The sequence below is a fragment of the Alligator mississippiensis genome, chromosome 7, assembly GCF_030867095.1.
Source record: "Alligator mississippiensis isolate rAllMis1 chromosome 7, rAllMis1, whole genome shotgun sequence".
In the NCBI taxonomy this organism is placed as follows: Eukaryota; Metazoa; Chordata; order Crocodylia; family Alligatoridae; genus Alligator; species Alligator mississippiensis.
Genome location: NC_081830.1, coordinates 36,097,221 through 36,113,243, shown reverse-complemented (window position 1 = coordinate 36,113,243; position 16,023 = coordinate 36,097,221). Strand labels below are relative to the sequence as shown.

At 46.0% G+C, this 16,023-nt stretch overlaps 2 protein-coding genes and 1 non-coding gene across 3 annotated transcripts in view; 1 reads left to right on the top strand and 2 right to left on the bottom strand.

The window, feature by feature from the left end:
• The window catches only part of LOC102574872 (uncharacterized), a 54,134-nt gene that overhangs the window by 4,315 nt on the left and 33,796 nt on the right, over positions 1-16,023 (bottom strand). The gene's annotated exons all lie outside the window — the stretch shown is intronic.
• On the top strand, positions 1,174-2,118 carry LOC102575108 (olfactory receptor 4D1). Its single transcript, XM_006277339.1, has one exon. It carries the CDS (start codon positions 1,174-1,176, stop codon positions 2,116-2,118), a length of 945 nt encoding a protein of 314 aa, XP_006277401.1.
• LOC106740320 (olfactory receptor 4Q3-like) lies at positions 7,009-7,938 on the bottom strand. The gene has a single exon (XM_019499828.2). The coding sequence runs from the start codon at positions 7,936-7,938 to the stop codon at positions 7,009-7,011; it is 930 nt and encodes a 309-aa protein (XP_019355373.2).

Here is a 16,023-nt window from a genome sequence, read left to right as displayed (position 1 = left end):
TGTCTACGCACTTGCTAATAGGTTCAATCTATGCAGGTTACACTAAACTACAAACATTGAATCAATTCAGGCTCAGGCTTTTTGAATGTCTGTACTTAGCGCCAGAGACAGGTAGAAAGACAGAACATTCAAACAAGTTAAGGATAGTTAGTAGGCAGGCAGAAAGGGGGAGAAGGAAGAAGCATAAGAAATAACAATTTGGATACACTAGAGTGATATTCTGATAGATAGTCATGGAGGGTTCCTGTGCAGGATGGTGACATCCAGGTGACGGCATCCATATTATGTTGTTTTTGTGCATGTCCATTAAATTCTGTTTGGAATATTCTTACACCAGTATTAATAGCTATCAAGGGACAATGGCATCCTATAAGCAAAATCCCACTGATCACCACACTTATTTTCACAAACCTTATAATCACCCCAAACACACTATTAAAGCTGTGATCTACAGGTAGATTGTCAGATACCACAGTATTTGCTCTAGGGGAAATACTCATGACCCACCTGACCATTCTAAAAACTACCTTTACTCAACAAGGACACACCACCAAAGAAAAAGACTGCATCTCTGCATGAGCCACCCAAATACCCCCTAGTAACCATGAGACAGAGCCCCAGAAAGGTTAATGAAATAAGAGTTACTGGCAGTTTGTCCCATGCTGTTGTGAAAGATGTCTGAGCAATTGTCCCATGATATCATCGGAGGAGAAACAGGTTGCTTGGCCCTTGCTGCATCCCACAGAGCCAGCACTCCACCTGGCCTCCCATGTTTGGTCTCAGGGTGGGGGGGAGGATGCGAACCAGCACTCTCAGGGGATGCATGTGCACCCGCTACACATTATCTATGACCAGGGAATTAGGAAACCCAATTACCAGTCATTTAATGAAAGCTTCATCTCCAATTCCTTTCAACAACAGTATATAACTTGGTCAAGGTCACATGATTTGTTTTTATCTAGAAGTCTGTGCTGAACCAAGCTACCAGTCATGCCTTCAGCTTCAGGCTTAGAGGTGAATGCATTTGAAATACAGGATGCTTGTTCATTGTTAGCAGATAACACATTCTTAGGGAAGTGTGGAGGGCTATCCTTCAAAGTTAGAGGTTGTGGGGTTCATTCCTCTTTGTGGTTGTATGTCACAATACTGTCCTATCTCCATGTGCAGGCAGAGATGGATCAGGACAACCTCACATCACCAGTGACTGAATTTCTCCTGCTTGGTCTCTCCCAGAGTTGCCAGATTCAGCTTTTCCTCTTCATCCTCTTTCTGGTTGTCTATGCCACCACATGGGTAGGGAACCTCACTATCATCACTACAGTGATCTCTGATCCCCATCTCCACACACCCATGTACTTTCTTCTGGCCAACTTCGGTGTAATCGATGTCAGCTTCTCCTCTGTCACAGTCCCAAAGCTGCTGCATAACCTCCTCCTGGGGGGCAGGACCATCTCCTTCAATGGATGCATGGCCCAGATGTTCTTTTTCCACTTGGATGGTGGTGCTAAAGTCTTCCTCATAGTCATGGCCTTTGACCGCGATGTGGCCATCTGCATGCCCCTGCGCTACTTGAAAATCATGAACTGGGATGTGTGTATTGGGCTGGTGGCTGGGGCCTGGCTAGGTGGTTCTGCCCACTCCTTAGTCCAGGTTGCCCTCATGATATGTCTCCCCTTCTGTGGGCCCAAAGTGTTGGACAACTTCTTCTGTGATGTTCCCCAGGTCCCGAAGCTGGCCCGCACTAATACTTTTGTTGTGGAATGGCTGATGGTATCCAACAGTGGCCTGCTGTCCAGCTTGAGCTTTGTGGTGCTGCTGATCTCCTATGCTGTCATCTTGGTGATGCTGAGAATGCGCATGAGCGAGGGCAGGCAAAAGGCCTACAACACTTGCTTGGCCCAGATCACTGTGGTCTGTCTCATATTTAGACCCTGCATTGTCATCTATGACCGGCCCTTCCACAACTTCACAGCAGACAAAGTAATCTCTGTCCTGTATACAGTCTTCATCCTTATGCTGAACCCCATGATCTACACTCTGAGGAACACTGAGATGAAAGGTGCCATCAAGAGGATATCCAGCATAGTCCTGGTATCATGGGAAGGACTGAACATGTAAACAAAGGAAGGAGTGGGAAGAATACTCATCCTGCTTGGGTGTCTTTTATGGAGGTCAATGGAAATGGTTTGATTTGAAGTCAATGGACATTATTCATCCAAGGCAATGGGAGTCCCTCTCTTAATTCCACTGTCTGAAGAGAGCAATATTGTGAATGAGTTGTCAGCCTATATTCCACCACACCTACTTCATGTTCGGCAGTGATGCAGTTGCACCCTTATTTGTCTATGCCACGTGAGCTCTCAGCACGGTGGCTAGTCAGAGCCCCTGCTTTCATGGAGCTCCAATGTCCAGAGGGTGAGAGCTGCCATAGCCATTCATCCTCTTCTTTCCACTGCTGCTGAATGCAGCATGGGGGTGGGGGGGGGTGGGAGGGAGTATAGGAAAAAGCGAACAGTAGCGTTGACCCCCTGGCTCTGGAGCCATACAAAAGCAAAGGCTCCAGCCGCACCCTGCCCCAATCAGCTGGTGAACTCAGAACTCATTGCTCACTCAGAGCTTCAGTAGGAGCCTGCGCTGCCTGGACAGTGAGTTCAGAGCTCACTGTGCCAGTGCAGCACAGCTAAAGGTGTAGTGTGGGAGGGGTGAGGGCATGCCCCCTTGCCCCATTCTTGGATCTGCTACTGCCTGAATCTAGCCATGCAAGTTGAGGTTATTGAAGTGATCAAAGAAGGCTGAAATTATTTTTTTCAGTGAAAATTCTCCAGTGTCTTCAGTGTTTCCAGTCCCCCAAGGGGAAAGTATACCCTTCTAATTATGTTCTTGGCCTAGGAGCCAAGAGATCCGGACTTTCTTTCCAGGGCTACTAGAGACTCTCCATGTCCCCTTGGATGAAACATTTAATCACTCTAGACTTCTGTTTGCACATCTGTAAAATAAGGATAGAAATCTTTCTCTCTTCCTCTTTCCCAGAGTTTGTTGGGGACTGAGGAATTATCAGCTAACCTCAATTGTACAACACATTGTTCCACGTTCTTACCAGAGGACCCCACTCCTATTGTAGCAATTGGACAGAACCCAGATTCCCAGCCTGCCTGCTTTTTTAATATTATGTGGCATGGAAAAAATAAGAAACAGGAATAGGAGAGTCAATCTGACACAGATGCCTTGAGAATGATTCATTCTATTGCATATGAGAGTGAATCATCACATCAGGTTCTCCGTCTCCTTGTCTCTCCAATAGACCAGACCTGAGAGAGGCTGTGGGGCAAGTGGATAGCTAGAATACTCAGCCCCTTCCCTCCCACATTGCCTCTGTTCTCCAGTTACAGTTACTCTGTTGTCTGTATGTATGGCTTTTATTTGATGGAAGACATTCAGAAAGGTGGAATGAATCTGTCAATCTGAACAGAATATATTAAAAAAATTGAATTTTTTAAACAGAGAATTTTAATTTTTGAGAAAAGTATTTCTTATCAGAACTTCATTCCAACAAAGAACCTTAGTAATTATTTCCATTTCATAGATGGAGAAACTAAGGTATACAGTGATTAAACCAGTCCTCTTCCCCACCCACTAGTCCACACTCCACTCCCATAAGTAGGAATGGAACTCAGGAGTCCTGGGGTGTGTGTAGATGAAATGGGGGGGGGGGGGGCCCTAAATTGAAGCGGTGGGTTTTAAAAAACACTGCTTCAATTTAGGGCTGATTGAAACCCCGTGTCATGCACACACCCAACTGACTTACCTGCCTCTCCGGCAGGGAGGAGAGGGCGAACTGCTGCAGGGTGGTGTGGTCCCTGGGCTGTGGGCGGCTGTGGGGGGCTGTGGGAGGTGGGGGGAGGAACACCTCTCGTTTCGTCAACACACAGCCCTAGTTTCTAGTTTCTTCCCTCAGCTCAAAGGACTATGCTAGGGTATGGAGCAACTTAGTCTCAGGATGCCAGTTTCTTGGGTTCTGTTTCTTCATGACACTTGAAGAATTCTGTCCTTACATTCTAGTTGAATTCTCCTGGGAGCAGCAATTCTCAGTGAGGGTACTGCGGCACACACAGGTGCCATAAGATCCTTGTAAGGGTGTAATGGGGAGTAAGGAGGTAAGTGCTTATTCATCCATGCCCAGATTCTATGTGCTCACTCCTCCCTCCACCCTCCTGCCCAGACCCTGAGCTCAGAGGTGAGCACTGTAATAGTTTCATATTTTCATAGTTTCATAGTAGTTTGGGGTCAGAAGGGACCTGAACAGATCATCTAGTCTGACCCCCTGCCACTGGCAGGAGCACATGCTGGGATCACACGACCCCAGACAGGTGTCCATCCAACTTCTTTTTGAATTTACCCCATGTAGAAGCGAGGGCTACTTCCCTAGGAAGTTGGTTCCAGATCCTAGCCACCCTAATAGTGCCTCCTAATCTCTAACCTGAACCTATTCTCCAGCAGCTTCTGACCATTGTTCCTGGTCACCCCAGGTGCTGCTGGGGGGAATAGGGCCCTTCCTATTTGCTGCTGATCTCCCCCAACAAGTTTGTAGGCAGCTACCAAATCCCCCCTCAGCCTCTGCTTCCGGGTAATAAATAAATGCATTTTTGTAATGGTGTGCCATTACAAAAAAAATTTTCTAAATTTAGAAAATAATGATGAAGTGCCTTGAGTCTAAAACAACATTTCCCAACCTTTTCCATCCCACAGCACACTTACATGGCCTTTTCCATCCCATGGCACACCAGCCAGATGCAGAGTGGGAGGGTGCGGGGTGGCGAGTGGCCAGACGCAAAGTGGGGGGAGGGGCGGTATCGGCACAGGGCCAGCCAGGGTGCAACGGCAGCATGGAGTGGCAGTGGCGGCACTGGCTGTAGTTATTACGGCTATTAGGGCTGTGCAAAATTTCATTGAGTGTTTTGTTTCAAAGCTGTTTTGATGTGTTTTGAGCTCAAAACAATGAAACTGAAATGAAACAAAAGCCTTTGAAACAATTTTACAATGAAGCAAGGGCACTTGAAACATTTTGAAAGTTTCTAAATGTTTTGGGTTTTGAAGCCGGGCGTGGCTTCAGCACTGATCCCAGCTGGCAGCAGCAGTTTCCTGTCATCCCACGCAGATCCAGGAGCTGTGCCCCCTGGGAGGATTCTGGCACAGCCCCCAGACCTCCTGGGGGGTGCTGGCCCCCAGATCTGCATGCCAGATGACAGCATGCAGTTGCTGCTGGCTGGGGCCAGCATCAGTACCAATCATCCCGGTGCTGGGTGCGGGCTGTGCCCAGCACTGGTCCAGGCCGGCAGTAGCAGCTTCCTGTGATCCGGCAAGCAGATTGGGGGCCCGCACCCCAGGAGGAGTCTAGAAGACCCCTGCAGCTCTCCCGGTGGTGTGGGCTTCTGATCTGCCAGATAACAGAAGGATCGGCTATTCCACTCCAAAAAAATTGTTAATGCAAAAAAAGACCCTCCTCCTGCTCATACTTTTTGTCACAAAATGCTAATATGACACCTTTATTAAACTAGCTTCTCTAAAGAACTGCAAACATATATTACTAATTTAAAACTTCATTCTGTTTGCATAAAGATTCATAGAATATAGGGGGAAAAGTGATCTGAAAAGATTATTTGGTCCAATTCTCCAACCCAAATTAGGGTCAATTATACCTAAAACATTCCTGATAGATATTTATTTAATTCCCTCATAACATCATAGCTATTTACAAATTAGTGACCAATAATTTTTTTTCTGAGATTAATTTCTTTTCATCTGTTAAAATTAAGTCTAATATAGAACTTCCCTGTGTTGAGTATGTGTTTCTTGTGTCAGGAAATTGTCACCTATAATTTTTGGAAATTCTAAAGACCTTTATTTTTAACTGCAAGCATGAGTTTATTAGTAACTGCATTTATTGTGTGTTCTTCCCTTGCACTCCTGACTACCATCCAGAAAAATAGAAATGGAGTAGGACAGTGGGCCTGATACTTTAACTCCATTGCCAGCAGATCTGTCATGGCCACAAGTGGAAAAGATATCTGAGAGGCAGCAACCCAGCTTCTACTGGGGCTTGGTACAAGTCTGAACCCTTCTCCAGGGGGTCATCACTGCTTGATATGCCTGTGTCACATTCCCTGAAGCACAGCAACCTCTACTGTCATGACTGGATGTTGGGAGTTGCACCAAGTGCAAAGAAAGATGTTCTGGGTGCCAGGACTCCTGCAGGATTCCGTCATACCTCAGAGACAGGAGTGGAGTCTAACAGGTTGGAATAAGTGGGGCAGAGAGCCAGGGCTCTTAGGTTCTAAGACTGGCTCTACAACTTGCTTGTGAGATATTGGGAGAATAGTTTTCCATATTTATTTGTGCCTCAGTTTCCCCCTATTAAAGCAAGGGTGGAAATTCCCATCTCATGTTCTCTTCTGGCAAATACTTAGATTGAGACTTCCATTTTGGGACATTCAGAGCCCTTTTATGTCTGTGCAAATAAATGAAACCTGGGTTGCTCTTATCCCCAATCAGCTTTCAAAAATCAAAACCATGAATGTAGAGCAATACCAGTGCATTGGCAGTTAGCATATGCACTGCATTGTCAATTGGGATTAAATATTAGGGGTGTGTGAAGCGGGCCCTATTCGATTTGCATTCGGCCCAAATCAGGGACAGTGATTCAAACTGTTGATTTTCATTAATCACTATGACAAACATTTTGTTTTCCTTCCCTTTCTAAGACCCCTGTCTTCCTTAAGCAGAAACAGAAAGACACAGAGGTTTTTGAAGCCACATGAAAACACACAACTGTATGGATCCAGAGTCTCAGGAGCCCCCTTCTAACCCACACCTAAGCAAAAAACATATTGAGGAGGTTCTGACCTCACAAGAAAGTTTATCTACAGAACCCAATGCCATGTGAGAAAAAAAAAACCTTTTGTATTCATCCCCTCAAAGTGTAACACTATTTTTCTCTGTTCACAATTAAGTTTATGCCCAGCAGAAGACACACCTGTTCCTCAACCGCCTTATGGCTTCCTTGACCTCCTGGTTCCTCAGCGTGTAGATAATGGGGTTGAGCATTGGTGTAATGACAGTATAGAAGACAGAGGCCATCTTGTCTACCCTTGAGCTGGAGAAAGGCCTGAAGTAAACAAAAACGCAAGGCACAAAGATGAGACTCACTACTGTCAAGTGGGAACTACAGGTAGACAAAACTTTCCTTCCGCTTCCATCTTCAAAGTGGCTCTTTAGTGTCACTAAGATGAAACTATATGATCCCAGCAAGACCAAGAAGCACAGCAGTGAGAGAAGGCCACTGTTGGACATCATAAGTATCTCAAGTACATAAGTGTCCATGCATGCCAGCTTGACCACCTGGGGCACATCACAGTAGAAATTGTCCAGCTCGCTGGGACCACAGAATGGCAGCTGGATGATCAAAGCTAACTGAGTAGTAGAATGAAGCAGGCCTCCAGCCCAGCAGACCAGAAGTAAGCAAAAGCAGCGCTGATGGTGCATGATGGCTGTATAGCTCAGTGGGTAGCAGATGGCCACATAGCGGTCATAGGCCATGAGAGTGAGAAGGAACATTTCAGAGCCACCAAGGAAGTGTACAAAAAAGAGTTGGGTCATGCAGCCGCCGTAGGAGATGGTATTGCCTTGGTTTATCAGGTCATGAAGCATCTTGGGAGCAGTTACAGTGCCCAGTGCCATGTCAATAAAGGAGAGGTTGGCCAAGAAGAAATACATGGGGGACTGGAGGAGGCGGGAGTCTGCCCACACTGTTGCCATGATGAGGAAGTTGCCCAGAAGGATGGTGGCATATGTGGCAGAAACCAAGGCAAAGAGGAGGAGCTGGAGAGCACGAGAGCGGGACAGGCCCAGGAGAATGAACTCTGAGACTGCAGAGCCATTCATCCACTCTGTGTCTGGGGCAAGGAGGAAATAATGGGAGTTAGAGAAACTGTCTTGAATAGGAACCAAGAATCCTGACTCCCAGACCTGCATGCTATAACCACCAGACTCATTCCCCTGCTCCTCCACTGATGACATAGAACCCTGGCTTCCGGCCCCACTAGTCCCCACTCTACCCATGCTGCCCCTGAGACACACTCCTTATATTACTGTTTCTCTCTCTTTTCAAGATCTCTAGTTCCAAGTTACTGCATTCACACATCAACCCCATCTTCCTCCCTAGCCCCATTGCCTGTGCTTTACCCTCCCTGGGCTATCTTGGTGGCAGTGCCTGCTGATCAGGGTGTGTGTTTCTACATCTGTGGTGCAGGAGAATGGTTTTGTGACTTTTTGTAATGTGATGGTTTAAAAATGTTTCTCCACTGCTACAACAGAAACACCAGCATGGAAATGTATCATTGATCATAGCTCAGTCACAGTAGACAGTCATAACAACATAGTCACAGCAAGAACAGTCCAGTCTCAGTCATATAACATCCACAATTATATTTACAATCACAGCCACACTCTGGTCATAACCACAAAAGGTCACAATCACAGGAACCCCATTACACACAAACAAGAACAACCCATCCACTCACCAAAATGGACCAGTTACAGCCACACCAAAAGCCATAATCATAACAGCCCAGAAACTTTCACATTCACAGAAAAAAGCAGCTCAGTAACAGCCACAGTCAAATTCACAATTCAAATCACACTTTAGTAACAGCACAAGTGCTCACACATACTTATCTATCTATCTATCTATCTATCTATCTATCTATCTATCTATCTATCTATCTACCTAGAGATTGATATATAGATATCTATATCGATATAGATATAGATGTAGATGTAGATATAGATATCTATATAGATATAGATATCTTATATATAGATATCTATACATAATTTATATATATAGATATATATACATAGATATATATCACTGGGTTTTTATGATCTATCTATCTATCTATCTATCTATCTATCTATCTATCTATCTATCTATCTATCTATCATAAAAACCCAGTGCCAGCCACAGCAGTGGTCACAATGACAACATGAACAATCACAACAACAGACACAGTGACGGGTCTCATACCCTGACCCCTACCCACCATGTCATACAAGCCACAGGGTCATTCCTCCATAACCACCACAGTAGGAAATTAAACCTCCTCACTCATACCAGCTGTGGCATCACCCACCGGAGAACAGCAAATAAGAGGGGCAGGCATCATCCCCTGTGGTTCTGCAGAGCACACGCTCCTTTTACTCTACCGGGGACACCCCAAGACCTCATCACAGCTCACTGTAAGCCAGCTGGTATCTCTGATCACAGCCAGTTCTCTCCCTGTTAGGAGCATTCAGCATGCTTCAGTGGCAGAGACCTTCCTAGCACAACAGTGGCCCTAGGTTTAGGGACACAGGGAGATGCACTGAACCCCACTAGTAGAAAAAAAAGAAAGGAGCACCAGTCTGGGTAAGGGATCTGCTCAGGATAAGCAATAAAAGATATGTGGAGGTCAGAAGAGGACCCAGTAGCTCACGCCTGCAGTCCCTCTTCCCTTCCTCTTGAACACTAGTCTCTTCCCAGAGCTAGGAGTAAAACCCAGAATCCCCGCTTCCCTGCTCTAACCAACTAGACCCCAGTCAATACCCAGAACTGGGCCTAAAAGCCAGGACTTCTGACTGCTAGCTCTGCTCCCACATGGTCTAACCAAGTAGACCCCATTTCTCTCCCTAATCTGGGGATTAAATCCAGTTGTGCGAGCTCCCAGCTCCACTCTAATTTACTGACCTCTCTGGCTTTCCCAGAGCCGGATACAGAACCTGGGTGTCTTGAGCTCAGGATAAAAATGTAGGTTTGAAGTAAGGTCTTGCTCTTTACCATCTGGCAGTTATAGCCCTGACCAGCTGTTCAGAAGGAATCAGGCTGTTTCACCAAAGCATCAAAACAAAGCAGAAACTTTAAAGACACACTAGACTCCCTGTGGAGACAGTCCCCAGAGGACTTGCATCTCTGCACTCAGAGACCTTTGCTAAAGGAAACATTAATCAGAATATCTCCAAAATTAGAGCATGAGGTGGGAGAGGACTGGGAACCAGGAGTTCTGGGTTCTGTGCAGGGTTCTGGGAATCAAGTGAGATCTAGTATGAATAAGAGAGTGGGGACAAGAGAATGAGAGAGAATAATAATAAGAGAATAAGAGAGTGGGGACAGTGGAGGCTGGGAGTCAGGATTTCTGAATTCTATCCCTAGGGAAGTAAGCGGGGTATGATAGGGTGTAGTGTGCTAGAGAATAGGAAAAGTGCTGTGAGCCAGGAGTCCTAGGAACATCCATAACCTGGGAGGGGAGGGGAGGGGTTGTAGTGGTTAAAGTAGCTGCACTCCATCACTGTTGTCTGTTCAGTGTTTAGTTCCTCTTCTGAGACTGCCAGCCACAAAGCTGACTGGTGCCATCAGTGGTAGTGTTCTCTCTCATAAGATCATCTGTTGCACTGAGAACCCAGAAACTTGCTCCCCATGAAGGCCAAGCAAAGGACAAATGATAATTACTGATTTATGATGCATTCACCACTGCCACCTGTACAGAAATGACCCAGCTATTGCCCTCTGTCAGGAAAAGGTCTGGTTTTCCATTCTCACTGTCTGAAACAAGGAGCTCCTGTTCTGCAGCTAGATCAGAATCATCTTCCCCTCCCTACCCTCTCCCCAACCTCCTCAATGGGAAATATTTGATGCCTCATTCCCCACACTTTAAACAGCTCCAGACCAGTAGCATAGGCTGGATCAGACCCAGTGCTGCCAAGATTAGAAAGGCCCTATCCTCCATTCTCTTCCTGGCATCCCAGCCAGTTCCCCTTTCTAGAGGCTGGACTAGGGCCAGCCCTCCTAAGAGATCTCCTTGCTCCATTCCTCATTCCTTGATCCAACTGAAACCCCTGCAGAGGGCTAGGTCAGAGACAGGGCCCTTAGAATAAAATTATCTACATGCCATTCATAGAATCATAGAGAAGCAGAGCTGGAAGGGACTTCCATCGGTCATCTAGGTCTACCCCCTGCCTGAGGCAGGATCATCTCTATCCGAACCATCCCATACAAATCCTTCACCGTTAGAAAAACTATACACTCAACCCTGACACAACACAAGACGTAACACCCTAACCTACCACAGGTAAAACATTCCAAACCCTCCTGAGCCAACCGATATCCAGACAGCAAGATAATCAAAATACACTGGATAGTATTTATTCCCTGCAACAAAGTTCATCAGTAACGTGCACGCATACATGAATGCGCGTGCTCACACATGTGTGCACACACACACACACACACACAGCAGCAGGAAGGGTGGAGGCAGAGGTCAGAGCACAGACACATACAGATTGGGGGACACAGAAAGTCTCTTTCCCTCCAGCAGAGACAAAAGATAAACCTAATATCTTGTTTCTCCTGAGCGCCTTAAAAATTCAGACAGAAGCAAATGGACACAGTTTGACAAATTTCTTGCAGTACTGTCAGCTCCATTCCTCATTCCTTGATCCAACTGAAACCGCTGCAGAGGGCTAGGTCAGAGACAGGGCCCTTAGAATAAAATTATCTACATGCCATTCATAGAATCATAGAGAAGCAGAGATGGAAGGGACTTCCTTCGGATTTTATCTTGAAAACTAGTGGTGACGTGTAGGGGGCGCACATGTGTGCATGTGCATCCCCTAAGCATGGCGGTGCACCCCCTACAAAAAGGCACCACCAAAACTGTTGGCATTGCCTGTACGTAGTCGCCACTTGCCACCCCCACCGCCGACACAGCCGGCATCATCTGCAGGTGGTCAGTGATTGTTGCTGGCCACCACTGCCGCTGCCAGTGGCATCTGTGGGTGGCCCCCAACCCCTGGTCAGTTATCGTCACCCCTCCATGCCCACCACTGACAACTCTGGTGGTATCTGCGGGATCTCCCTGCTTACTACCACGGTGCTTCTGCCGCCACAGTTGTGCTCTAGCCACCACCAGTGCTGCCATGCCCCCCCAGCCTCTGGGGGCACATGTTGTTCATGTTGACAACTAAGATAGTTGTTGATTTTTCTGAAATCGAAGTCTTGAAAGCAGGTGATATCCTGAGATATCCTGTGAATCAAAGCTTCTACAAGCACATTTCTAGGCCTAGTGTTTGCAATGGGAAATTTGAAGCCATGATGCCTGTATTAATCAACCCCAGAAGACTTTGTGACAGTGCCTAAATACATTCTTAAGAAGAAATTATCTCATACAGCCTAGTGGAGAAAGACAGAACAATAACCAGTGGCTGGAAGCTAGAGCCAGACATGTTTGTATGAGGAATAAGGCCCAGATATTTAACAAGCAGGAACATCCTACAACTTGTGCAATACATCAGATCAGACCAGACAATCTCATAAATGGACCTTCTGTTCATAAAAATCTTAATTTCTGTGGAATCAGCAAAATCTGTTGAATCAACAGAATCTTAGAATCTGTGCAAGCCAACAGTGTGGTCTTGTTGCAGAAAAGGTCAATGGCATACTGGGTTGTATTAACATGCTTGTCACTTGCAAATCTTCCACTCTATTCAGCCCTGGTGAAGATTCACTTGGAGTACTGTGTCCAGTTCTGGGCCCCACACTTCAAGAATGACGTGGACAGATTGGGGACAGTCTAACACAAAGCAACAAAAATGATTAGGGGTATGGAAGGCAAGACTTCTGAGGAAAGGCTGAAAGAACTGGGGTTATTTATTAAGGAAAAGAGCGGTCTGAGGTGGGATTTGATAACAATCTTCAAATAACTGAAGGGTGATTATGAAGAGGATGGAGATTAGCTTTTCTCTGTAGCCACAGGGGACAGGACTAGGAGCAGTGGCTGCAATCTGCAGCAGAGGAAATTGACGTTCATGATTATGAGGAGCTTTCTGACTATGAGGGTGGTCAAGCTTTGAAGCAGAATGCTTAGAAAAGTTATGGAATCTCCGTCTCTTGGGAATTTTCAAGAGCAGGTTGGACAGACACTTGACTGGGTTGGTTTAATTAGAAATGATCTTACCTTGAGCAAGAGGCTCAACTAAATGACCTTGTGAGGTCCCTTCTACTCCTACTTTCTTATGATCTTAATCTATGAAAAAGAATACCACGTTTAGGATATTTCAGACCCCCAGGATTTTTCTGAGAAGGCCATGAGATTTTGGGACTAGTCTTGTGATTTTTGGATGTTTGGGCTTGTCTGTGTGTCTCACATCCTCAGTATATCTCCTGGACCTCTATAGTAGGTTGAACACAGCCAGCTGCACAAGAAAGCATAGCACAAAGACCTTGAAAGTCCCACACATTGCATTATGGAGAAATTCATCTCTCAGGCATAATGTCAAATAAGTTATTTCTAAAGTGTAATTTGTAATGAATCCATTTTAAATGTTCCTTTCTAAGAGCAATTTTGTGAGGAGAAGATTTCAAATAGTAAATTCTAGAGATGGGTTGAGCCTCCAAAAATCCATGCATGTACTTATTCAAGTGTAAGATATTAATTTTCAAAGATACTTTACAAAGTTGAAAATTAGAAAGAACCTGCTGTGTTAGAAAGGACCCCTCCCACTTTAATTTTGAAAATAGTCTGAATATGTCTTTCTTTAGTAAGGTCTCAGACTGGGAAAATGTGAGGTCCCCAGGGCTCAGAGGATTGTCTCTATAGGGAATCTGGCAACTCTTTGTAGTTTTATGCCATGTCATGAAGGGGCCTGGTTTCTTCTGAAGGACTGACCAGGGCTGTTGCTGCTGAAAAATAAAGGGCAAGGGGTGCCTTATAACTTACAGCTAGGTCTGTGCAAAACAGCACCGTTTTGTTTCAACTTCCATTTCACCGTTTCACCAGGGCAGTGTTTCATTTTGAGTTTTACTCTGTTTCAAAGATTCCATTTTGTTTCATAGATTCATAGATTATAGAGTTGGAAGGGACCCAATGGATCATCGTGTCTGACCCCCTGCCCCTGGCAGGAAAGAGGACTGAGGTCAGACGACCCCAGCCAGGTGATTGTCAAGCCTCCTCTTGAAGACGTCCAAGTTAGGTGATAGCACTACATCTCTTGGAAGCCCATCCCAGACTCTGGCCACCCTTACTGTAAAAAAATTCTTCCTAATGTCTAACCTAAAGCTACTCTCCACTAGTTTGCGCCCATTATTCCTAGTTACTCTCTGGGGCGCTCTGGTAAACAGCACATCCCCAATTCCCTGCTTTCCTCCCCTGATAAATTTATAGGTGGCTACAAGATCATGCCTCAGCCATCTTTTGTATAGGCTGAAGAGATCCAAATCTCTCAACCTCTCCTTGTAGGGTCTTTCACAGAGATGACTAATCATGCGAGTGGCCCTCCTCTGAACCCTCTCCAGATCCTCCATGTCCCTCTTGAAGTGTGGCGCCCAAAACTGGACACAGTACTCTAACTGCAGCCTGACTAATGCTGCATAGAGGGGGAGCATCACCTTCTTCGATCTGTTGGTCATGCATCTGCTAATACACGACAAGGTGAGATTGGCTTTGTTGATGGCTTCATTACACTGCCAGCTCATGTTCATCTTGGAGTCAGCTATGATTCCAAGATCTCTCTCAGCCTCTGAGCTGCTGAGGAGGTCATCCCCCAACCTGTAGGTGTGCTGAGGATTCCTCCTTCCTAGGTGGAGTACCTGACATTTATCTTTGTTGAATTGCATCTTATCATGTTCTGCCCATTGATCTAATCTGTTCAGCTCAGGCTGTATTGCTCCCTGCCCTCTGGTGTATTAACTTCGCCCCATAATTTGGTATCATCCACGAACTTAGGGAGGGTGCTCACCACACCCTCATCTAAATTGCTGATGAAGATATTAAATAACACCAGCCCAAGGACCAAACCCTATGGGACCCCACTGCCCACTGCCTTCCAGGCTGAGAATGACCCGTCAACCACCACTCTCTGGTTGCAGTCCCTAAGCCAGTTAGCTACCCACCTGACTGTGTAGGTATCCATTCCATAGCCCGTTAGCTTCCCTATGAGAATAGGATGTGAAACTGTGTTGAAGGCCTTCCTAAAATCCAGGAGATGACATTGACCTCAGCTACTGTGTCAAGGCAGTGTGTGACCTGGTCATAAAAGGCTACAAGGTTTGTCAGGAAGGGTCTACCCATGACGAACCATGCTGGTTTTCTTTCAGCATCGTTTCCCTTTCTGGGCTTTCATAAATACGCTCTTTGATTATTTTTTTCTAGTATTTTCCCGGGATAGAGGTAAGACTGACTGGCCTAACGTTACCCAGCTCCTCCCTTCTCCCCTTCTTAAAAATGGGTACCATGTTGGCCTTTTTCCAGTCCTCACGGACCAGTCTGGAGCACCATGAGAGCCATGCCAGTGGCTCAGCAATGACACTGGCCAATTCCTTCAGCACCCATGGATGGAGGTCATCCAGGCCTGGTGACTTGTACCCATCTAGCCCTTCCAAGTGCTCTTTAACTAAGTCAACACTAACCTTTGGCGGTCTGGTGCCTTTTGGACATCTGTCTATGCTCAAGGTGAGGGGATTGTCTTGGTCAGTATTAAGGAATACTGAAGTGAAGAACTCATTGAAGAACTCTGCCTTTTTGTCTGCATCAACTACCAACTGACCTGATTTGTCCTGCAGGGGTCCTATGCTATTCTGCACCTTCTTTTTGCTCGTTATGTATCTGTAGAAGGACTTTTTATTGTCCTTGATTGATGTAGCCAGCCTAAGCTCTAGTCCTGCCTTGGCCTGCCTAGCTGACTCCCTGCAACAGCGGGCCAGGGTGGTGTATGCCTCCTTGGTGGCTGTCCCCTGCTTCCACTGCCTATACATCTCCTTCTTTGCCCCCAGTCTTTCCTTAAGCTTCCTGTTAATCCAAGAGGGCTTTTTTATCCCCTTAGCCCCTTTTCTGCATAAGAGGAGAGACTCCTTTTGTGTCCCAAGGATCACATGGTGATCATGGTGACCTTTGACACCAATGAAGTTGCAGGAAGTGACAATGAAATGAGTCTGGAAAT